Raw genomic sequence first — 24,280 nt, forward strand, 5'->3', positions numbered from 1 at the left:
CTCCGTAGTAGGCAATTTTAGCAAGGCGCAGACTCGACAGTCCTACTGCCGTCCATAATGCCCTATCGAAAGCACACACCAGCATCCATCTGAACACTGTTGCGCTATTGTCTAATCCATTGTTAACCGGTTGTTTGCAAAGCGTTATTTGTTGGACTGCTACAAAACATTTGTTGGCACCCTTTCTTGCCATTTAGTTGGAAGAAACGGTTGCTTTGATGCAAATGTATTTTTCATCATGCATATAAACCGTCATCTTTACTTTCGATTGGTCGCACTCGAATTTCAACGATCTATGATGGTTAATATATGAACATTTGTAGACCACGTGAACGCTGTTGTAAATATGATTGAAAAAAAAACAAAACCTTTGAAAATTTGCTCTAAAACTAGAACGCATTCGACTTACCCGCCGAATTTAGCCACTTGAAGACTTTGCTCACCGTTGCGGCGAGTGCGGCGACCGAATATCAGGCTTGGGCCCATTAGTCTGCATAAGCCTACTGTCCGTTTCTTCGATTGAATAATGATCATCATCATCGTCTTCGAATCCGTCATCGTTCGCCCGTAACGGTTCTGTCACATCGTCCAATAATGCTAAAAAAAAAATAAATGACGTTGACGAATAATCGTTGTAAAGTTTCATGTTTCTACCAACACCTCCTTACCGAGTCCAGGCTGGACGGAATTATCAATGGCATCTTGAGAGTAAAAGAAGGATACCATCTTGAAATGATCATTCGCATCCGGTAACAGCATTTTGATAATTTCGATAAACGAAGGTCGTGCGGACGCCCGGTGCTGCCAACAAATTCGCATCAGTTCATAGAGCTTATCCGGACAGTTCTCAGGACGTTCCATCACGCCACCATCTATGACATATCGCAATACTTGGTCATTGGTTAATCCCTGTTGAGGAAGCAAAATGACGAAAACAATTGGCATGGTTGTTACAGAATGATTAATGTGTACTTTTGGCATACCTGGTACGGCTGGGAAGCGAGTGTCGCCATCTCCCACAGCACAACGCCATAGCTGAAAACGTCGCTGCAACTCGAAAACATGCCATCTTTCAGACTCTCTGGAGCCATCCATCGCACTGGTAGAAATCCCTTCGTACCTTTTCTATAATAGTCAGTTTCGTATATGTCTCGGGTCATACCGAAATCACCTATTTTTACTGTTAGATCCTCGGCCACCATACAGTTCCGGGCAGCCAAGTCACGATGGACGAATTTTTTTGCCGATAGGTACGCCATTCCGTCCGCAATTTCTATGGCCATTTGATAAATTTCCTTTAGTGTTGGAGGCTGCGGTGACGATTCCTCGCCATTTTCATAGTCCGGTCGATGGCGTCGGAGGTAGCTCTTTAGATCACCGTTTGCCATCAGCTCCATGATCACGAGAGTCGGCTGACCAACCGACACAACACCATAGAGCCGAACAACGTGATGCGTATGAAATTCCTTCATAATCGTTGCCTCTATTAGAAAACTGTCCCGCTCTCGCTCGGTAGCATTCTCCGTGACGGTCTTAATAGCGCACGGTACGTTCGTATCGTTCCCTAGCTTCGTCATGATACCCTTGTACACCATACCGAACGAACCTTGGCCGAGTTCTTCCAACTGGATTATGTGTTCACGCGGTACTTCCCATTCGTCTACCTTATAGGTAACTCCAGCATAGTCTGGATTAACCTGCGCAAAGAGCCGCATGTTCGACATTTGCTTATATTTGTTAATCGCGCAGAAGATTGCTACTGCTATCACCGTTGCAGCCAGCGCTACTACTATTGCAACAGTTACCCACATGCCTACGCTGGGCGAATCTGAATCGCGCTTTTCCAGGGACAAATATTTAGGTGGAGAATACGGCCCATTGCCTGCGGTTGTTGTGGCCATAATACGTACGCTATAGTTGCCTGCATCTAGCTTCGTCAGCAGTGCGTATCCGCTCGAATTGAATACCGCCATCGTAACGCAGCGCACAGTCGGCTGCACTGAATCCAGATCCGTTCGATGATACTTAATCGAGTATGATACCACTACTCCGTTGGGTTTCGAAGGACCCTGCCACCGAACACGGATCACACGCTGCGTGTGATTAGACTGATCGTCCAGTTCAATCGATTCGATCGGTATGTCATCCGCGTCTTGTTTAGTCGGTGTACGATACATAGACATTACTTGTGTGCCACAAAGGTCTGCCAAATCTTGCACCAAAGCTCCGGGCACATCCGTAGCCGGCTCTCGGCAAGCATGCACGCTGAAGGAGTAGAGCGCAAAATGTTTGAAATAAGACAGGGGAAACTTTATGCGTGTTAGATTGGTTGATTCCCCGATGGTGCGATAGTACTCTTCGTTGGGTTCTTGTACGGTCACATAATTCGAAGCTATCTTCGGAGCGTTCTCTGTATGCGCTGGAAAAATAATCGAGCTGTTTACTGCCGCAAAACTTCCTCCGGGGTTACTGTTATCTCGACGCTTTCTACCGGCTTTTTCATTTCTGTAAACGCGACAAAAGTATGTTGTAATAGGTTTCACATCATCTGCCATACGCAAAAAACGAACACTCACTTGATGTAAACGTAATTATGCAACCAGTCTTCAAATCCTATGGCCATTTCCACCTCATTCACATCTATTTTCAGACCGCCATCTGAATCCAACATGCCCGATGAAGAGCAGAACGCTGCACACTCTTCCTTCGAGCATTGATTTTGCGTTTCTTTAACCGGGGAGATCGTCGTAGCGATTGATGTACTTTCTACCGGAATGTTTGGCTTTGAATCGATTTTTTCTATTTCTGCGGAAATCAAAAATAAAAGAAAAAGTAATAGTATGATCAGCGCTATTAGGCCATCGTACTGTACAGTTTAACTTACCATCGTGACAGTAATTCCGTTGATTGATCATCTCATTTTTCTCGTCGTTTAAGGTGACACCAATTTTGTATGATGACAATTTACCCAACATTTTGAGCGGCTCTAACCATGTGACAACCTAAAATTGTGTATATAAACACACAGATTTGTAATCGTTATCTATAAACGAACGAAGTTTCGTCACTACTTTACTTACCAACGTATCATTCTCTATGTAGATGTGCAGGTCACGTATGATCTTTGGAGTGCCTGGTGACGTTTGAAAGTATGTAATATCCGTTTGTCCACCTAAGTTCTCTGAAGACAATGTGTACGTTTTTACATAATATGCGTACTGCGTAAAAGCATTCAGCTTTGTAAGAATGTGACTCGCATATTCTCGTTCTTGCATGTTAGGTACGTCGTCGACACGCCAGCCTTGAGAGTTACAGGCATCGCGCCCATCATAAAACGTCACATTTCCGTGCGGTGCCTCAATGTAGTACACGACGTACCCGAGCAGTTGTCTCATGTCTGGCAGATCTTTAAACGCGTCCCATCGTATAATAACTGTGTCCGTCTTAATTTTGACCGGCCTTGTGCCAAGCTTTTTAATTTCACATGCCACCCGCACACCGTTCGTTTTGTTTAACTGTTCCTCATTTTCAATGCTCACACCATTTCCGAAATGGCTTTTCAGTGAAGTAATTTTCTTAACGCACAGCATTGGATTGTCATTGAAACGCACATTACCATGCTTGATGGTAACATTTTGATTCCACAGCTCCTGCAGGTTCTGGTTGTCGATCACACTCAACGATAAGCTGCAAGGTATGGCGAACAAGAACTAGTTATCAACTGATTTCCACATTAAACGGCCATATCGTCGTCAGCAGTATGTACTTACTTGGCATTTAGCACGGTACCGTGAATGATTTTCAGGTTTCTAAAGAATCCCAATGACATCAGGGCGTAGGAGCGAACAATTTGGAGATAGCCGTAGATTTCTTCGACCGAGTAAAGCACTTTCTCCAGTTCGCGCACAACATTTTCTAAAGGTGAAATGGAAAACGAAAAAGAAAGCGTGGGTACGGTATTCGGAACCTCACTAGTTATTCTTTAGCTACAAAACATTCAAATGTTCCACATACCTCCACCAAGTTGCCGCAACCGAATAGAAAGCGATCCTTGTACGATCATGCACCCGCGCAGTGATTGCATTTGCGAGATGCTCTCAATTACCATTCCCTTGCATTCGGTGCGACACGAACCCTTGCATGGAACGCAGGTCGGCCGTTGTGTACCGGCAACGGTCGCCAAGGTGTGCCCTACGGGACAACCGAGCCGACATTCACCCTGAGCAGGCACATACGGATAATCGCCGGTAATATCTGATTCCCGCTGAAGTGGCTTATACAATTTGTAACATTCGTCCTCAGTCAAACACCGACTTTCGCTGAACAAGAACATACTATCGGGACATTTGTCTACACAGTGGGTGCGATTGTTTTGAATATAGTAGTACTTCCGGCATACCATGCAGTGCATTGTGTTTTCACTGCTGCACTGGCCAAGACAGTGTGTACTACAGCATTCACCCGTTTTTGTGCACGACTTCGGACATCTTGCAGGACATTCTGGGAAGAACAGAAATATATATCAATCGATTGCACTTTACTCCTGTAAGGACACGACCAGAACATACTTTGCTGGCAGTGACTGGTTGACCAGCAGAGATGGCTAGGCTTTTCGTTGTGTGTCAGTCGATTTACCTCCCGCGTCGGACACTGTGTCGTGTGCGTCATTCCATTCGCAAGAGCAACGGTAACATTGCTTGGACAGGTAGTACATTCATTTGCATCTTGATTGGCCTGAAAGTAGAAGAGAATCTGTTTTTAAATACGCATTCCAAAAATACGCAAAACTTAACTGAATATTTTAAAAACATACTTTTAGGTATTCGATTATGGGTTTGGAACATTCCTTTCGCACTTCGATATGAAAGGGATGATATGAGTCAAGTGTTGACAAAATCTAAAACTTTCTTTTTGCATTAATTCATCACCTTTTGAATGAACTGTCGAGAAACGCTAATAGACACTGGTTTTACTTTTAGCCGGAGTTGTTTCACATTCCAGAGCACGATCAGACACTTTCTATCCCTAATATCTCTCTAATGCTTTTCCCTATCTCATTCGTTCTTTCTGTTTTCTTTTCGTTTCTTTCAACGCCTTTTCTCGCTGTCTTCCTTTTGCTATGCTGTTCGTAATCTTGTTCGTGTATTGATGTTTATGCGTCTCCTCCAGTCTTAACTTTTGAGAGAATATTCACTTTTGCTCAAGTCTATTTCATTTTACTACATAATTTCTGCTCTGTGACGCACATTGCGATGAAGAGCCCAGACTAACGGATGAATGAATTCCAACTGTTGCGCTCCTTTCCAACATTCCTTTCTCACGTGCCCATTTTAAGAGTTTCTTTCGCTTCTGACTTGTTTCGCTTGTTTTGCTTTTCATTACTTTGTTTTTCATGCAATACATCATCTTTTCTACATTAAATCGTTTTTTTTTTAATTTCCATGTTCATATTTTTCGACTTATGATCAATGTGGATACTATAAGTCCTTGACCTTGATTAGTCCAATTGGTCTAATTTCAAAGGTATGTTGCATAATGTTGTATAATTTATAATAAGATAAGAAAAACACATAAAACGTCGTTTATGGATAAAACAAACGCTTTTCTTAGATTTCAATTTCGGCATTTCACACAACACCGTTCATCTAACGATTGGTGAGCAACCTTGTGACCAAATCACCATACCAAACGATGCCGTAGTGTGACGATTACTGTTTTTCCCTCTGTCACTGATGCCCATCAATACAAACTCGACGCGCATACCGCTTACATCACGGCGCAAACAAATGATTGATTGTTGGCAGCGGAATGAGCCGAATACCAATTACCAACAACACAAAACCGCGTGACTTCATACGACACGAACCTAGTAATGATCACGGCATGGCACATCCTAAACAACTCACTGTCTACATTGCAATCGTACCGTGCGATGGCACACGTTCTACAGCTAATGAAAAAAACGTTAGCAAGCATTATGTATTGGATGATGAGGGCTTTTACTACTTTATTGAATCGTTTGGAACATTTATAGGTTAATTTCAACACTTGAAATGGAATAAAATTTACGAGGAATGTTATAAATTATCGAAATAGTATTACCATCAAATTCAGAACGAAGATAAACAAAAGTTGACAGTCTTTTTACAGCAAGATGTCTCTTTGCAAATGCTCATTCTTGTTGTTTTTTTTTAAATGTCGAAACGACAGACACTTTGAATCTCAAATAAACTGATGTTTCTGATTACTCGAAGAAAGGCTTGGACATCAACAGTATCTGTTTTATTACTTCCGTGAGAATGGCGTTCAGTATCTTCAACATCACCCACTTGAATTTTGCTACTAACCTTTATCCAACTTTCTCCTTCTGGCGCTATCGCCTTCCAATCAATTGTATCTGCATGGCATAAGTTAGGATTTTTCTCAATGCGTACCCCACCTCGTTGAATGTCGATCAGCGAAGTGAGGCCCAGCTCCTAAAACGATGAGGATAAAAATTATTTACAATTAGAAAATTAATTACAAAACTTTATCAAACAATCGACACAAGGAGACAAGCAAGCAGAGTTATAAGATCTAATGTCTTGGAAATCTAAGCCGTACCGGATGTCAGATCACTTACATTTATTTGCATTAATTCGTAAACTACTAGCGCATAGTTGTTGGCAAGATCGGTTCCTCGGATGACGGTCAGATTGGGAAATAGCTGGCCCAAAGTTTGCAGCCCATTAACGCGAAACAATAGCAGATATCCGGTGATTTCCGTCAGCATTGGGAAGGTGTAATTGTCGTAGCTGTCGTTGGTATACTTGTCAATCAGCATAATCTGCACGAAGCCCTCCACCACTCGACAGTCACGTAATCGTTCCAAATGTTGTGGTGAATTGCGTACATCGACGCTCGAACAGACTGCAGAGAGAGAGAGAGAGACAGGTACACAAAAGCGAAGTTTGAGATAGAAATACCCGAATATATCGTTTATGATAAAAATGTTTACAAATACTGCAAAATTGATAACAAACCCAATTCCGTGATTGCCTATCAGGTCTCTATCGATCTAAGTACGAAAGTATGTTTTTTGTTATGTACGTTGCATCCCGCAATCGACCTACCTTTTCCAGGACTCGTTATGATGGCATCCTCGTTCGGTGACGATGAGCCCGTCCGTTGTGCTGCCTGCGTAGAATCCACTCCTTGGGCAGCCACAACAATTATGCTTATGGTGATAATGTAGAAGAACAAGAGCGCCTTTCCGATGGATGACATTCTTTTCCAGCGCCATCGCTTCCACAGGCTGGTTCGACTGTGTCGTCTAACGCCCCACAGGTACTCGTTCGCAAAGCATTGCACAATGCTCCATCGACTATTAGTTTCTACGTAGCAACTCTGTCTATCCTTATGACTATGCTTAACGCTATTGTTAACCCTATCACTATTGCTCGGGCTGTCACCGGCACCGGTCGTGCTAACAGCAGCCGCATTTAGGCAGCTATGTTGCGAAAAAGTGTGCTTTTGCATGGGAAGATAATACGAGCAAAGCAACCGCAGCGATAGCCACCGTTGCTTCAGCTCACACTTCAAAAAGCTCCAAAGAATATTACTTCCCAAGTCACATCTCTCGCAGCATTCCTCTGCGGCACCGTACGTGCCCAACCGTTCCACATCGCTCATCATGGTCGATCCCGTAAATTCTGCTACTCCGCTAGGTATATAGTGACTAATTATTCCATTGCTGGCGTGTTTCATATGTGTGCGAAACGCATGTCGTGCTTCCTTGCCAGCTACTACCCTTCGGCTTCGTGAAGGATTTTTCCCGTTTTGGTAAACTATAGTCACTGCCACTGGATGGCTTCACACTTTTACACCGTTTTACTGCTGCTGCCCGTGTTCCATCCAACACCGGCGGTATGACATTTCGACGTTGTGTTCGCTTTCTCGTACGTACATTCGGTTCAGCACGAAACGTAACGGATTGACACATTTTCTAACATTCGCACTTGGAACACACTCCCGGACAGTGTCCTGGTACGATTCATGCAAAACGTTATTCTTACATATTTTGCTACCAGCCAGTACTAATTGTGCTGCTTTTCACTGTTTTTATTTCCTATTTCCAAAACCACACCTGAGGTCCGGTCATTTCATTGTGCCTTTCCTTTGCCACTTAGGCCACCGTAAATCGTTGAAATCTAAAACAGAGAAGAAAAGACACATACAAAAGATTCAATTAATAAAAGGCACAGAATATACATTTGTAGCAAAATACTGCAATTTTGAAGAAACAATTAATGTTATTAGAAGCATTCCCGGTGTTATTGTGGATGTGGATGTAAGAACATTAAATCGCTATGTACTCTCAGCATCAGAATCACATACTAAGCTCATTCTTCTTCCTGTTTTTCACCTTCGCCAATATGAAGACCTCGTCAGTATGAAGCATTAGGAATATTGTAGAGTATACAACGAAGTACTACCAAACAAGGGCCATTACGTGTTCGGCCGTGGCAACAGCTGGCTATTCGTTACATATTTGTTTCATTCCGATGCAAGAAGGTAGATAGAGGCTTCTCTGCATCATTACGCGTACTGCAATACAAATGGCAAATAAATGTAAGCAATAAGCACATTACACCGTTCAGCCGGCTAGCTAGGGAAGATGACAACCGTCTAAGAAGGCACGCGCGCGCCTGTGTCATGCTGAAATACTACGTCGTCTGGCACCCGATACAATCTTCTGCATGCGACACAAATCCCACAAAAGGTTGACAATTGATACATGCAAGAATAGTACAATTTTCTCATCCGGTTTGCGCTGGGTGGTAAAACGGCCACTCTCATCAAACACTCGTCGGATAAATCCGCGACGCCACTCTCTCTCTTTCTCTCTCTATCTCTCTGTAGCTTGCTCTCCCGCCGTCGAATGAGGGAAAACCCGACGACGACGGCGACGGCGACGGCCAAAGCGGATCGATAAGCGCGTCGTAGTAGTAGCGTAGTCGCTCGCTTACGGTACTTTTCCGCACCCTTCACGCGGCGGTTTTGTTGCGCTCATCATCAAAACAACCCTTCCTATCCGTCTGTTATTGTCGTTGTGCGGCGAGTAGCATCGTGCACTGTGTGCTGCAGCTGCTATCGATCGAAATGTGTATCTCAGCGCTCAGGAATGCATGCGTGGGCACACACACACACACACACACACACACACACACACACACACACACACACACACACACACACACACACACACAGTGTGGTGCGCTGGAGTAAAATGCAATTGTTGACCTCATTTTGCTGTGAAAACTGGCAATCGAACCGCTTTTCGTCGCAAATCGGAATGATTTCGATTTTCCTAATTGCTTCGCACTATTCATTCAATAAAACCAAAGCACAATCATGACTATCTAAACTATGACGACGAGGTGGGTGGTTTCCATTATTTAAATTAAACAATTCAACAATTTTAAACAAAACGAAACGGAATAACGCGTGATTTGAAGAATTTTGCCTTTTGGTTCCGCAAACATTTCTGAAGCGATAGTGCATAGAAGGAAAGTTTAATCATTGAGTAGACCTTTAATACAACAAGATATGGCACGAACTGCAAGGTGTCTCATTTTGAATGGCGGTACCTGACCTGTACCGCCAATTACGGTTAAAAAAAATTTGAAAAAAAATATCATATTTTCATAGTAAAATACATAAACTACAATAATTTCACTCACAGCTTCATCAGATGAAGGAAACTCTTATTATGTATTATTACGTTAATTACCCAAGAATACAATTGTACGAAATACGATGATTATAAAAAATAATGGTTTCATACATTTAGCAACATAAGCAAATGTAGTTCATTTCATTCCCTCCAGCGTGTTTCAACTAAAAAGTCTACAGATTACGTCATTATTTCTTCTTTCCCTGTGCGCCACTATTAATTGTTTGCTTTTCTTCGACCATCCGTGGCGGTTTAGAGATAGTTGAACGGAAAAATTCTAATGCCCCCTCCGTTTTCCACCTTCCCTTCCCGATCGTAAATACGTGCTGCTATGGAAAAAATGGGACCATTATTTCCACACCTCAGTGCACAATATGGCTACAATTTGATTAATACCAATACGAAACAACACGAAGAACACCCTTTCGCTGTTCATCTTCAAGTGTGGTTTTAGTCTTGAAATAGTTGCGCTTACTTATTAAACGCTATAGCCGCTTAACGGTGTTGGCCTGCTGCAGGAATGTCGATTCTAGCACACCGTACACCTATCGGGCCCATCCTATAGCTCACAGAGCACAGGTCATATTAGTGCTTCCTCCCATGTCTCTGCCATTGGATTCGAGTCTTGGAGAGGTATATGTACAAGTCAAGCCACAGATGTACGGTATAACCCCGGCGTTATGCCGGCATCGTGACAGATATTTTGTGACGAGATACATAAGATCACGAACGCTAAATCATCGATCACGAGATCAGTGGAACGGCATGAATGTTTTTTCATCTTATTTTTCTGGTGCCAGAAACCAATGTCAAAGGCATAGATTCAGTACGTTTTTTTAGATCTAACAATATCTGAGCGACGACCCAACTATCCTTTACACTGGCTATGTCATTAGAATAACACCGGACAGCCACAAAAAGGTATTTTAAGGATCACGATCGCCGCAAAGAGCAATGAGACTTCAATGAATGGGGAGTTGTACATTTGAGTTTCAATTTTTCCAATTCGTTCCAACAATTTTATACGATTGTAAAAAAAACCTTTTATGGAATCACAGACTGTCCAAGAGTTGCCGATCGGTAATGCTAGAATTTTCATCAAAAAAAATATACCAAGTCTTTTAGACAATATATACAACGATCAGTGCAACAAAATATCGCGTCGGAAAATGATGAATATAAAACATCAGCAAAAGACTACAGCGGACGAAGGTGAGATGACTCTCGCGGTCTGCGGCTGCCTGCATCGCAGACAGATATGTGACCTGTTTAGATCACCATCAAGGGTTTGGTCTTTCATCGGCGCATTTCGCGCAAAAAAAAAAAACGCAACGTCTCGACGGAGTGTGCTGCGCTCTTAAACAACGGAAAAGCGGAATGAGTGGGACGTTCCCCGTACAGAATTACGGGTCTGGGACTGACAGTCCTGTAAAATTTGCAGTAAACATAAACAAATACTTCACATTCCAGGGAGTAGCTGTTCTCTTTTACTATTTGCCTCTCTCTCTTTCTCTGCCTCTCTCTCGCTCTCCCTCTCTGGTTCGTTCGCACACTGCCGTGAGAGCGAGCAGGAGCAGTACAGTCGGTTTAATTTACGCAGCGGTTGCATTTTCTGTCCCGGCACGTTTTGTTTTTCTATTTTTGCCGGGTATCGCTCACTTTGTTTGTACAAACTGCAGTTCATTTTTGTACCGACAGCAGCGATAATGCATTCCTTCATTTTTTCTTTTGGTGCTGTGCTCTTTTAGATTTCCTTTCTTCGGTTCGTGCCGGTTCGTTCGGTGGTGTCTGGCGAGACTTTATTATGCTGCGGGTTTCCGCTCATTGATACCCAGTCCGTTCTTTTAGGTTTTATTTTGCGGCCACCTGATGAAAAATCCAAATCATGCACAACCTATCTTGAACGGTTTGCTGTTTCGATTTGCAATTTATTTTCTATGAATTCAACCATTTATTTGCAGTAAATAAAAAATAATGTCGAATGCAACCAGTCCAAACTCTACCCAAGATCACCTCGAATGAATTTTCATTGAAAGAATGATATCCAGTGAAATTTCATTCAAGTAACAATGGTCGGTTATCATGGTCACGTGCTTAGACGCTCGGTATAACTATACACGCAAGGATGTGGATCGAATCTCGTCTACACCGACCACACGGGTGCATAAGGACTTGAGAACCTATATCCGGGTTTTTGTAATTATAACCCCACATTTCTACAGTAAGCCATTACAATATTTTACTCTTACGGGGCCCACAACGGACTAATAGAAACAAATGTAACATTCTAACCTAATGTAAAATAGCGTAAAAGCGAACAGTATCAACAACCCATCATAACAGCAATGATTTATGTGCTTTAAAGCAAATTGTGTACCGCTTTTGTTCAGAGGGACGAGAGAAAAAGGGCAATTTGTGGCCGATACCTTTAACAAACTCGTCTACAAACGTACCGTACGGCACACAAGCACAGTACACGCACACGGGCTCTCTCGCGTATCCCTTCCCTAGCCACCGAGACACGGCATCCGAATTCTTTCCTAGCACAAAAATGTTATGTTTACGTGCGTATACATATATATGTGTGTGTGTAAATGTTTCGGCACGAGGGAAAGAATCAAACACGCAATAAGCGTGGTAGGGGAGAGAAGAACTAAAAGGGCAAAAAAGGTCTGTGTGGCGCACACGCCGTACACTGGGCGCGGAATGGTGTGGCGTTCATTCCGTTCGTCCGTTCGCGGCGAGAAACGAAACTCTGAGCCGGCGTCAATCGACCGTACACACGGTGTCAACGACCTCGCACTGTATACACAGCCACACACACACACATACACACACATACACGCACACGGCTCCCTATCCATACACTCTTCTTCGTCGTGCAGCAGGCGCACTGAACGGCACACGAAACCCTGGGGTTCAATTCCAATAACATCGCGAGAGCGTTTATGCTGCTACTGAGCGAGCAGCAAACGGCTCGCGAGAACAAAACCCCCGCGTGAGCGCAACAAATGCATGAAACACGCTGTGAAAGTAAGCCAGCAGCATTACATTTATGTTCGATGTTCGCATTGCGCTTTTGCTGCCGAAAGACATCGCACGAGCGATTAATGCTTTCGTTTCGATTGTTTTATTAAACCCCAAAAAAAACATGTAGAAATGTACGACCGACAGGACCGGAATGGGTACCCACTGTTCCAAATCTAGTAGGCAGAATTTTAATCCCAATTGTGCTCCCATATTACCCCCCATCAGGGTGCATTGTTCATGCGAACCTTCGCTTAAACTGTTTGCATTTCGATGCAATATTTTGCTCTCATCACACATCCGGTTCTCTTTCACTCAATTCCCACTGTCCCGCATTGGGACGTTAGTTTACTCCGGCGCAACCCATCAGCGCTTCGTCTAAAACTTACCTCAATAATAATTCGATTTTCAATTGGAACACGCACATTCGACGGCTGCTGCTGCGGCTACTGCTGGCCGTATCGTGTGCCACTGATATTTCTATTTTTGTTTCACCATGGGATAGTAAACGAGCGTGATCGGAATCAAATGCACTGGGCCAGCCCCGGGCGTCAGGGCGCGCGCCTTTCGACGAATTAATTGACGACTTGTTTATCCACTTGAAACGGAAAGCCTTTGGCCTTTTGCCTGTGCTGCAACCTTGTTTCTCGACATCGGCATTATTTTATGGTTAAAGGCTTCCGAGAACCAATGTTGTCATCAATTTCCGAACGTATCACACCAAGCACAAGCTTTGCACTGGTCGGCGGTGGACAGTGCGGGTTACAAAAATGACACTTAGCATGAAACACTTCCAAAACACACTGTAACGACCTGTATATAGTAGGGCAATATTCAAAGCCTACTCATTTTCCACTGTACCCGCACTCTGCACTTGTGTAATTGTTATTCACTATAACTTCTTATGATTCCGCATTACTATTCACTTAACACGGGGCTTCATGTGTTTTTTTTTAATTCTCTTTCGGAATAGATTTCACTATTTCGTTCGCAAACTGTTGAATTTTAATCTAAAAATAAAATCAGAATAGTATCACATAAGTTAACTGTTGTACACAAAACGATTTTTGTTTTGTTTTTCATGCTTCATTCATTCAGCACACTTCAACACGAGCTCACAGTTACGATAACTTTCAGTGCAATGATATGATTAGATATAGTGCCATGTTTTCATTTCGATGATAACAACTTTCGGTAAAGAGGTTCGAAAGAGAATTTCATTCCGTCCATTCATTCAAATCGCGAATTGGGCCATGACACACTGCACCTTACAACAATTACAATGGCCAAGAGATCGTGGATTCTAGTCATCCCTATACTCAGCCTATCCGCCTAATCCGCCGCTGATTGAGTAATAAAATTATCTATTCATTATTGGTACGGATTCGTAGCACCGTCACACGACCGGACCGGAACAAAAATCCCATCCGGAGTAATCCTCAGTAGAAAAGGGCAGCTCCTACACCTTTTGAAGTTGTTGTGTCGGTAACGGTAAGACGAATATTCAATTGCGTAGCCCACCGCAAATATCTAGAGCAATGTATTTGGAGATTCAACAATCTTCATAATATGTATAGAGTTTCAGCGTGATCATTATTCTGAAACAGATTCATCCAGCACCCGTCGAGACGTGGCTTAGCAAACCCAAACAATTCCACTTATGGGTGCTAGCCATAATTCTAGATTCTAATGAACAAAACCACTACGGGGTGTCCTGTAAAACCCTATTAAATAGCAACAATTGAAGCCCAACCGTACTGGCCCTGATCGCCTCATGCGATCATTAGCTGTCGATGGACGAATGGGAACTCTATGCGGAGCAGCTACATCAATAGTAAAAGGAGCTTCCGCTATTGGAGTTGCGCTAAAGCGACGTTAACTTCATGACTTTTAACAGCTAATCCCTCACAACAACACACTGTATGTCAGAATGTCTGAACTTTGCCCTCTGTCATAACGTCGATATTGAATGGAATGGACATTGCGAATGTTCGTCATGCGGGGTAATTATTCGCATTGATAATTGGTAATTCCCAACCTGCGAAAACAAACAACATACCCATCGAATCGCGCGCATGGCAATGTCTTATCCTTCTGCTACCTACAACAACCCATGAGGTGGAAGGTGTTTCCGTGGGGCAAAAGTGAACCCTAAACCGACTGCCTGCCTGTGCATGTGCAATCTTTATTACACAATGATACGATTATTATCGCAAAAGACTGCGGCGCCAGGCGCCTGTGCGCGAGGTTGTTTTGCTGTTTTGCTGTTTAGCTTCATGTGGACTATGACGTCATTGTATGTGTTCCCATAATTTAACGTACTTTTCCCCTCCTCCATTGTGAGCCAGGGCTCCAATTTGTACGTCCAACAAACAACAGCGAAAAGAATGCGGGAGATTGGTGTAGTTGATGGGTGTTGGGTTGAGTGAAGAAATAGAAAACACTGATAAATAGAGAGGGACACATTGCGGCGAAAGAGCAAGAACGCAACAGATAGGCAATTTAGGTCGATGTAGAAGAGACAAAAAAAGCACACAGCGACATGACTCTGTCCGGTACTATAAAAATACTCTCATTGTCGGACAAATATCATCTGGCATTTCCTGTAAACTCGTAACGATCGCCCTGGGCGCCATTTCAATGTCCAATCCCGCACAACATTTCCAATGGTACACGTCATGCTACAACGATTAGCGCACGTGTCTGTATGCATGTGTTGCTGTATTACCATTCGAGACACATACCACCAAAAAACAACCCCCAACCTGTTCCCTGCCTGCCACCAGTCCGCCCCCGGTTGTTGTTTTTTTTCTCAAGCAGCTCCACCCGGAACAGGCCAGTCGGTGCCGCCGCGCTGCTTCTGCGTCACACCAAAGTCAGAAGATTGCGCCACGGTCAACAAAACACCATACGTCACCTGCACACGTCAAGCCGCTGGGTGCTGCTTGCGCAAAAGCAACAACAACGAAAACAACAACAACACTTCATATATTTGACGAAGGAATTGCGAAAACATGATTAGCAGAAGAAGGCGGCATGGAAGTTGGATCTCGGGCTCAGACATCATCGCTCCCTTCGGCACCGTATCAGATCACCGTCCCTCCGTGTCGGTTTGGTGCCGATTTAGCCACTGTCACGCATCATATTATCACACATTGGCAAACCACCATCAACCAATGCAATGCATTATCAACCCACCCCCCGTGTCCCATCAACCACCAACTCCCGACCTAGATATGTCGTCGGTCGATAGTTGCTCCCTGGTCCGGTTCCACTGCTTCTTCTGTCCGTCCCCCTTTCCCGTTACTCCCGTTCGATGCGGTGGTTTTAGTTGCGTAAACCAGCTACCTCACCCCCCGAAACCCAACCCCAGCTTCCAATATCCGCTCCCCTTGTAGGAGCGCGGCATCAAAAATATAACAACGGCACCCTTTTGTTACACTTCCGGTTAAGGTGGCGCAAGCGCCATTCTTGATCGAGCGAGTGCTCGGCACACTACGATCCGCTATCATAACGCAACCCACACCACATGACATAAGAATGATCATGCGTAGAGCAGGCAGCGCGGTTGAGCTTCGGGGCTTTACCGTCACTGCTTTGCCCTTCCGGACTGATGACAAAGTAATAGCAAAACAATGCTTTATCTATACTCGAATGATAGAACCACACACCTACGTTAACAATCACACGGATGGCCACGGAGTGGTCACTATTCTGCTGGAAAAAAGCGGCAAATTACAAAACACACTATCGCCACACACACACGAAAAACCGCCAATGGTCTCTCTCCACTATCTTTACCATGCCTTCCAACCTTACCCTTAAGGGTTGCTTTTCTCGCTCTCGTGTTCCCTCTTATCGGTATGAGAGCCTGTTTTAACAACAACAAAAAAACAAACAAACAAACAACAATACCAACATCTAATGCTTGCTCGGGTCGGTCGGGAAAAACGGTTACTTTACACGGCTTCGATTTACACAGCGGGCGGGCCAGCTGATAAGAAAATTTAGTCCTAAGAATGTCTGTACGCGGCTTCAGTTTGCTTCCAATCATTCCACACAGTACGACGGATGTGAGACGCTACAAACGGGGACCGATTAATCATTCCTTGAGTGTGTAGCAGAGGGTTGCCGAAATAACCTCGTTACGAGAAGATCGACGACGATCAATGGGTGATATTCATTAGAGAATTTCTCGGAAACACGTGGATGACAAACAGGAAGCTCACACATCAACCAAACCTTTTTTTTTTTTGGGAAGGTATGCATTATTCTTTTCATTGTACACCGGCAGAGATATTGACGGTAGTAACAAATGTTGAGGCCTGTGATGACGAACGTATACAAAAAACAACTGATGTTGAATCGCGTTAATAATTCGTTCGTATCAATCAATTCAATATGCGGGACACCAGCACTTTTGCTAAAATCTCCCAAAACATAAATGTTAATATTTCGTTTAACCTTTCGTGGCTTTTGCTGTTCAACGGATTCTTCGTGTTTGCCTCGAAACCAAGGATTGAGATTAAGCCACACCTGAGCTCCATTGGAAAGGTGGGTGATCTTTGGAACTTTAGCACACTTAGCATTAACTCCTTGCGTTGTAACTTCCCTGTTTGATCAGGCTTTCCTGGAAGCTGAGGCACGTGCCCCAGCCATCGTATCCTTCCGGCCTTCTCTATTGTTTTAACCCTTTAAATTGGTCATTCAACCGACGTTGAATCTTCGCCTCGCGATTAAACTTCTTTATCAACAGTCGTGGCCAAAGAAAAAATGCAATCAATAAGTAAAGCTTCCTCAGCCCTTAGAAGGAATGCAAAAAAAAAGAGACAAATATACCTCAGTGTACGTCCCTCTCGTGTGTTTGTATGAGTGTGGATATATTTCCGTTACGGGAATGTCACGTCCCTAGCAAGTTGGTAACAATTGCACCACCCGGAAACGCACGGCAGCAACAACTGCAACGTTATTTCCCAGCTACTTCCATCTTGGCCAGTGCACGTGACCCTGCCCTGACATCTGGATTATCTTGCAGTTCCAAACACCAAATACTACTGCCACCAAAGTTCGAGATAGACGGGGTTTGTGAGGATGAGTTCATGCTATTGAAAATAGCTTATCGGGCGTTTTCGTCGACAAATAATCAACATTCCAATATTACTAATGCGTATATACGACGGTTTTTGCATGTTTATCTTTTCCATTTGGAGGTTATAAAATTAGCCAGACGAAAACAGAGAGGCAGCGGGAGAGGGAGAGAGGGGGAGTGAATGAAGAAGTAGCAAGTAGAAAAAAGAAGACAAAAACACACTGTTCATTTCTATTGCGTATTTATAAAAATAGTTCGCCGCTGTGTGCCAAACACGTCTCGAACATTCAAAATGACCGAGCGCCCTTTTCATTTTTGTTACTGATGCTGCCGGAACTGCGATTGTGCTGATCTCGTGTGAAAGCAAACCAAACTATCTATGGGTAGTTCGTGCTTCATCTTATCAACTCCTCTACCAGACGGATGTTGTATCTAATCTAATCCTCCATTATGAGTATTGTTTTGCTCTATGAACTATGCCAACATTCAACGCAATTCGAGTGAAAACATCCCATTTCAAGTTAAACCACCCTCACAACACAACAGCAGCGTACAGGAAGGAAGACTCCTTAATGATTTGTTTTGCTTTGCGCGCCCAAAACATTGGACACCGCACACACCACACCACCGTCGTGTGCGTACAGTTCACGCTCTCCGTTGCTACACACCACACCACTACACGCACAGGCACACTACGCATCGCACAAAACCGTTGCTTTTCACACAACCGGATCCATCTACGGGTTGCTGCGACGTATTACAAACCGCACCACAGATGCACTGTTGTTTTCATCCTCTTCGAATAAATATTTCCCATCGGAGCCACGATTTGATTTCGATTGGTAATTATTCGCTACATCAACCTGCCAAACAGCTTTACTTTTTCTTCTCTGCATTTTGCCACATTGACGCCGCTGCACGCATCCTTTCCTGTGTGTTTCACAAGGCCACAATACTATATCGAGCGTTGGCGTCATAGATCTAAAACGTACTACGAAAATTCTACGCCCAACCGCACGACGGTCCTACGATGGCACCGTAGTAGATGGAATTTCTGTACAGCCATTCATGATCCCGCTCAATATGGAGAAAGAGAGCGAGAGGCCGACCAAACAGCGGAACCAGAGAGAGAGAGAGAGAGAGAACAGTTAAATTTGACATACACACACGCAAACGCACGCATACACCCAAACACACTCACACACGGGCGGCTCATTTAACCAACACACATGCGCGGGCGACACCAACAATAGGAGCCACGGTTCCATTGATAAAAATACTCATCGTAACGTACACCCGTGTACACGGCACTCTCACCTTTACGCACACCGTTCGGACGAAAACAACAGTAGCACACAACCGTCATCGTTGTTCGCATCCCTGCTTTACACAGCCTGCTTTTTCTTTATCTCCACCGAGTCGGGGAATCGGAGTTTTAGACTCGCTCATCTGCTCAAAAAACTGTTGCAGGTGCGTAACAAAAAACACAATAGAGAAAAAAAAAGAGATTTCGTTCAATGCCAACTTCAATCAAAATAAGGCAACAATAAAAAAATATGGACACCCAAGTGATCGAAATTAGAATTCCGAAGCTGCCGAAAGGGAAAACAACACAATAACGGCAGTACTTCGTACACACAGCACCAGACGTACGGTGAAGAGTAAAAAAATAATACTTCACAAACACACAGACGAGCACGCACAAACGAAAGACGCAGCGGAGTCCATCTTTTTTTCTTCTCTTCTCCCTCCTGTTCAGCTCCTGTGCCTGTGTGCCTTTATAATCGAAGACACACGGCCCTGCACGCACACTATGATTCACACAATCCGCTTATTTGTTCCGCCTGTTTTGCGTCGTTGATAAAAGGAAAATGACGATACGCATTTTTTTTCCTAACCTTGCCGCGCGAATGTATTGCGGCGATATTATAAGCACTGCACATGTGTATGGCAACACTATACACATCATCACTATATTAGCCCTCAACAGTAGCTAATTTACTCCGCCGAAAAGTATTCCGTGTACTCACACGCGCTCACACATGCACACACATGCACAGCGAAGCAGAGACACGTTGCTCGTCTAACACGCATTTTGCAGGCATTGAAGGACTCTACACACACACACGAACACACGCACGCACACGATGAGGGGTTTTTTTTCTGTCGATTCATCGTGAGTGCTGACTGCTGCTCATCTTCCACACCACGCTCCTGCCCGTTTTTGTACGCCGTTTTACAAATACGATGTGCGACACCAAATGACCGGCGGCGAACCGGACGTTTGTCACTCAACCCAGTACGGAAAATTCCTCCCGTTTGCTGCAAATACTTCTCGTGCCGATGGTGCTTTCCAGCACGGGAAATCTTCGGTCACTAGAAACACTATTACGCCTTCACGCCACAAACACGACTGACTGCGATGGCGACGGACTGACGACGACGTGGAATTGACGTCGATCTGGCGAGATGATGCTGCTGTCTGGCTGCCTTCTCTGGAATGGTGTATCCTGCTAGCGGGTTGTCTACCTTGCGATATTCACACACCATTTCTACAGGCTTGTGAAAAACAAACACAAGCACAGCGGTTTCTGCGTATTTCTACGCGGTGAATAAACACAATGTGCCGTTTGCAATTTCCGCCGTTTCCTTACAATTCTCACTCACCCACTGCACCAGGGAGCACTAACCTCGAATTTCACGAGAAAGGATTTATTTGCCAAAAAAGGCGATGCTTGGACACACGAATTGGTCAGTAGCGGCCTTCTTGTAAGCCTGTACGCACCGTACCGTGCTGGTTGAGCAGCCTTCACTGTCGCTTCGTCAAACAATCGACTTCGCTAGCGACTTTCAACTGTCGGCTCCGGATTATGACGAAATCGGCTACATCCCGTTGTTCATTATGACCGGAGCGAACTCAGCCATAGTCCCATGATAAAATTGAGCGTAATCGAGTTGTTAAATATATGATGGTGGTTGAATAGAGGAAGTTGTTACTCTAAATAGTATAACTATCAGGTAAAACATTGCAATAAAAATATCCAAATAATTATTATTTATATTATGATCAGCTGAAATCCCGTTGTCCATTCTGTGGTATCGGTTAAATTTTGAACCCGTGTAGTATAAACGTGCAGCAACGTTATTGAAATTTTTCCTATTTTTTTTTTATTTGCAATTAGCTGAATAGACGTCCTAACTAGTACTGTGCTTTATGAATCTTTTGCGAAGAGTCATTCGTATGAATCTTCAACGAGGAGTCATTCAAATCATGAGTCAATTTTCAAAAGATTCATGAATCCTGGAGGATTCTCGATCTCGATGAATCTTTTGCGAAGAGTCATTCGTATGAATCTTCAACGAGGAGTCATTCAAATCATGAGTCAATTTTCAAAAGATTCATGAATCCTCGAGATTCATGAATCCTCAGAGATTCATCAATCCTCAGAGATTCATGAATCCTCGAGATTCTGAATAACCAACACTAGTCCAAACACTGCAAGCAGTTGTAATGAAATTTGATCTAAAAGTATATAAACATCTTAAAAGAGGAGCATTATGTCTACCTCACAACGACACAAAACAAAGAAAGGAAAGCATGCTTGAACTACTTATCATTGTCCATTCGAGGTCAAAATCAATTAAACCATCAATCAACAAAATGTTCAACTACCGTTTTCCATTCGGGACGCAAACTTTTGTGTTAATTCAATTGACCATTGATATTCTGCCTAATTGGAAATGTTTCGAACAATTACATCGCATTGTCTCACAGTAACATGAAGGCAGGCGGCAAAGAACTCTCGAGCAACTCCAGCAAGCAACTCCAGCAACGAGTGAAGCAAGATACATGGCCTATTTAATCTAGCGGTGTTTCTTGTTTCCACTTGAAATAGAACTTAATTTTAACAACATTTTTGCGCAAAACAGCCCGTTTTTTAAATTCCGCGGAGCCTTACAACACAAGCTGCTACCGAAGCGCAATTGTAGTGTTTCCGCGACATGTCAAAAGAACGCACGAAAAGCATAGTTCGGCGAACCGTAGCATAAGCATCAAACAATGCCAACAACAGCACATAATACGCTTTGGACCAACGATCCCGCCGATAGGATTCTCCGGGCGTGCTTTACACAGGAAGCAAAAGTGAGTGAAGCATCAAGCAAACAAGTTTGAAGGACGAAGAATGAATGTCCCAGCGCGAGTTGCGTGCGGAAAAGATGCGTACGGATGCAGCGAGTTGTGTGTCGCTAGCGTAAACAGGCCGCGTAGCAAGTGGGGTCCAGTGCGTGCGAAGTTCGGGTTAGCTTTGCGCAGTGGCGATATCGTAACCAATGAGGTACAACCGAGGTGCGATTATTGCTAGTTGAAAACTAATACCAATACCCCGCCTTGAGGACGTGAAATACCGTCCGCTATGGCAATTTTTGCAAGCTTCGAAAGAGGCGCCTAATCGATTCACAACAGCGAAAGACCTGAGCAGCGCCGGTACTGGCGCCAAGACCTTGACTTCAGTTGATTCTTGCATGGTTGAAAGGACACCACGTCTCTCCTCTGGACTCTCTTGACAATCAATGGCAGTGACTTGCTGCGAGAGATCAATAAGGCCTCATTCATAAAGTGAAGCCCCCGAGCAAATTGACCAGTCGGAACCGCCTACTTGTGACGAATTTAATAAGCGTAAAGGTGAGAGCGGGCAACATATTTCATCGTAATTGAATTACCAATTCAATTCCGTGCTTGACGAACGTCAGACGAAAACAACATTCCGATGCGTGGCAAAGAGCACGTTTCAATTGTCTTAACGAATATAATAGACGTGAGACGACTGTCTTTCAATCAGGAACCTGCAAAGAACGACATTGATGAGAATTAGAGCAAAGTTCGATAACTTTCAGTTTAATGGCAACGTTTCAACAGTTCGATCGCACGTCTTCCACATGCTTAGAAATCGTGTTCGCGTAGGAACAAACATGTTCCAGTTAATTTTCTTGAAGCTGTTGTATTAGATCAAAATCGGGATGTGCGCGGACGCACTTCCCGGCTACCAAAAATTGCGCATACGAGTTATCCACATGAGGGATAATCGCAGGGGTCAACCCAACCGAAGTGCAATGGAAGAGCCTCGCCCTGGGGGAACCGCCTTCGTGATCACGGTAACCCCTATGCCAGGTAAGTATGCTTTCGCCACGTCTCGCCGGCCCTTCCCGTTGCACGGCCGCATGCTTCGCTAGCGATGCTTTGCATCAACAAACAATAGAACTTCACTCAACGCATCGCTTCCTATCATGAATGTCCTGAGCAGTGTGAATGTCCTTTGCTGTCCATTAACAGCCTGTCAGTTTTATCATTGCCTTTATCATTATCATAGTCCTGGAAATACCGCATATATTGAGTGTGCCGAATAGCAAAAATCATTTCACTGTTTGCGGACCGATACTACAGCCGGCACGCTTTGGGAAAGCAAAGGCAGGCCCGAATTTTTCCTGCAACATAACAAGGATGTTCCAGCGAAGGAAAAAAACCACTTGTATTACGCTTACCGAGTGGAAGATACCGAAGACTAATGAAAAACTGATTAATCATTCGTGCAGAGCTGATTCCACATTCTCAAAAGCTTCTTGGGTGCCCCGGTAATATCGCTGTCAACAAACGGGGCTTGTCAAGAATAGGGTTAATTACGCACTTTTTCCCCTGTTGCATAGAACCCTACAACAGTTCTCGCAACCGCACCCTAGATTTGCTTGTTTAATTGATCCGTTCCATCACATATGAAAGGATTTTATGCTGGGAACGTCAATCTCATCTTGTACCTAAATACCGGTGACTGGCGGATCGATACTGAACTTACCTACCAAACATTGAATTAATTTGTGTGTCCATCTCATCAATATTGGCGGTATTTCGGTAGGATTTGTGTGCCGTCGAGTAATGACGTCGATTTTGAAAATTTTAACACAGCAATCCCAGCACAGTATCATTCCACAGATGCTTCCTTCATCTCTCTCAAACTTCCCGTCGGCTGGTACGAAATTCCATACAAACCAGCTGTTTTCAGATTTCCGATACCAGGAGAGCATGTTTTTCAAGAGGTGACACCTGCAGCGTGGAATAAACACTAGCGATCGCTCTCACAGGTTTGATAGTATGCAATGCAATAGTGATGGGCAAATTTATTCCACGCTGCAGGTGAAGCAACAAAAAGTCTAGGAAAATAAATAAATTATAAATAAATACATTATTTATTTATTTATTTATTCCATGATGACGGCTTTCGCCGTATTATCGACACCGTAGTGTCGAGTGGTGTACAATTTTACAAGGCATTTCCTCCTCGTAGTTTGCCTTATCCCGGGCATACTCGGTTATAAATAAATACATTACATAAAATTAAAAATATAATTGTACAAAAAAGTCTTTTCACGTTGCAATTGTTTTTCTGTTTTTTCCA

At 43.8% G+C, this 24,280-nt stretch overlaps 1 protein-coding gene and 2 non-coding genes across 3 annotated transcripts; 1 reads left to right on the top strand and 2 right to left on the bottom strand.

The window, feature by feature from the left end:
• Positions 1–415: 415 nt before the first annotated feature.
• Positions 416–13,321, bottom strand: LOC128297837 (insulin-like receptor). The gene is made up of 13 exons (XM_053033540.1): positions 13,132–13,321; positions 7,113–8,189; positions 6,623–6,909; positions 6,348–6,476; positions 4,569–4,734; positions 4,015–4,500; positions 3,771–3,915; positions 3,081–3,687; positions 2,885–3,002; positions 2,577–2,805; positions 984–2,505; positions 669–909; positions 416–597 (listed from the first exon to the last, which is right to left on the bottom strand). Exons 2-13 carry the CDS (start codon positions 7,744–7,746, stop codon positions 440–442), a joined length of 4,722 nt encoding a protein of 1,573 aa, XP_052889500.1. The 5' UTR covers positions 7,747–8,189; positions 13,132–13,321; the 3' UTR covers positions 416–439.
• An 8,813-nt stretch (positions 13,322–22,134) lies between these two features.
• LOC128299939 (U4 spliceosomal RNA) lies at positions 22,135–22,275 on the top strand. The gene has a single exon (XR_008287317.1). It is a non-coding gene; the product is annotated as a U4 spliceosomal RNA (small nuclear RNA).
• A 570-nt stretch (positions 22,276–22,845) lies between these two features.
• LOC128299937 (U1 spliceosomal RNA) lies at positions 22,846–23,009 on the bottom strand. Its single transcript, XR_008287315.1, has one exon. It is a non-coding gene; the product is annotated as a U1 spliceosomal RNA (small nuclear RNA).
• Between the last annotated feature and the right edge of the window lie 1,271 nt (positions 23,010–24,280).

This window comes from Anopheles moucheti, chromosome 2 (assembly GCF_943734755.1).
Source record: "Anopheles moucheti chromosome 2, idAnoMoucSN_F20_07, whole genome shotgun sequence".
Lineage (NCBI taxonomy): Eukaryota > Metazoa > Arthropoda > Insecta > Diptera > Culicidae > Anopheles > Anopheles moucheti.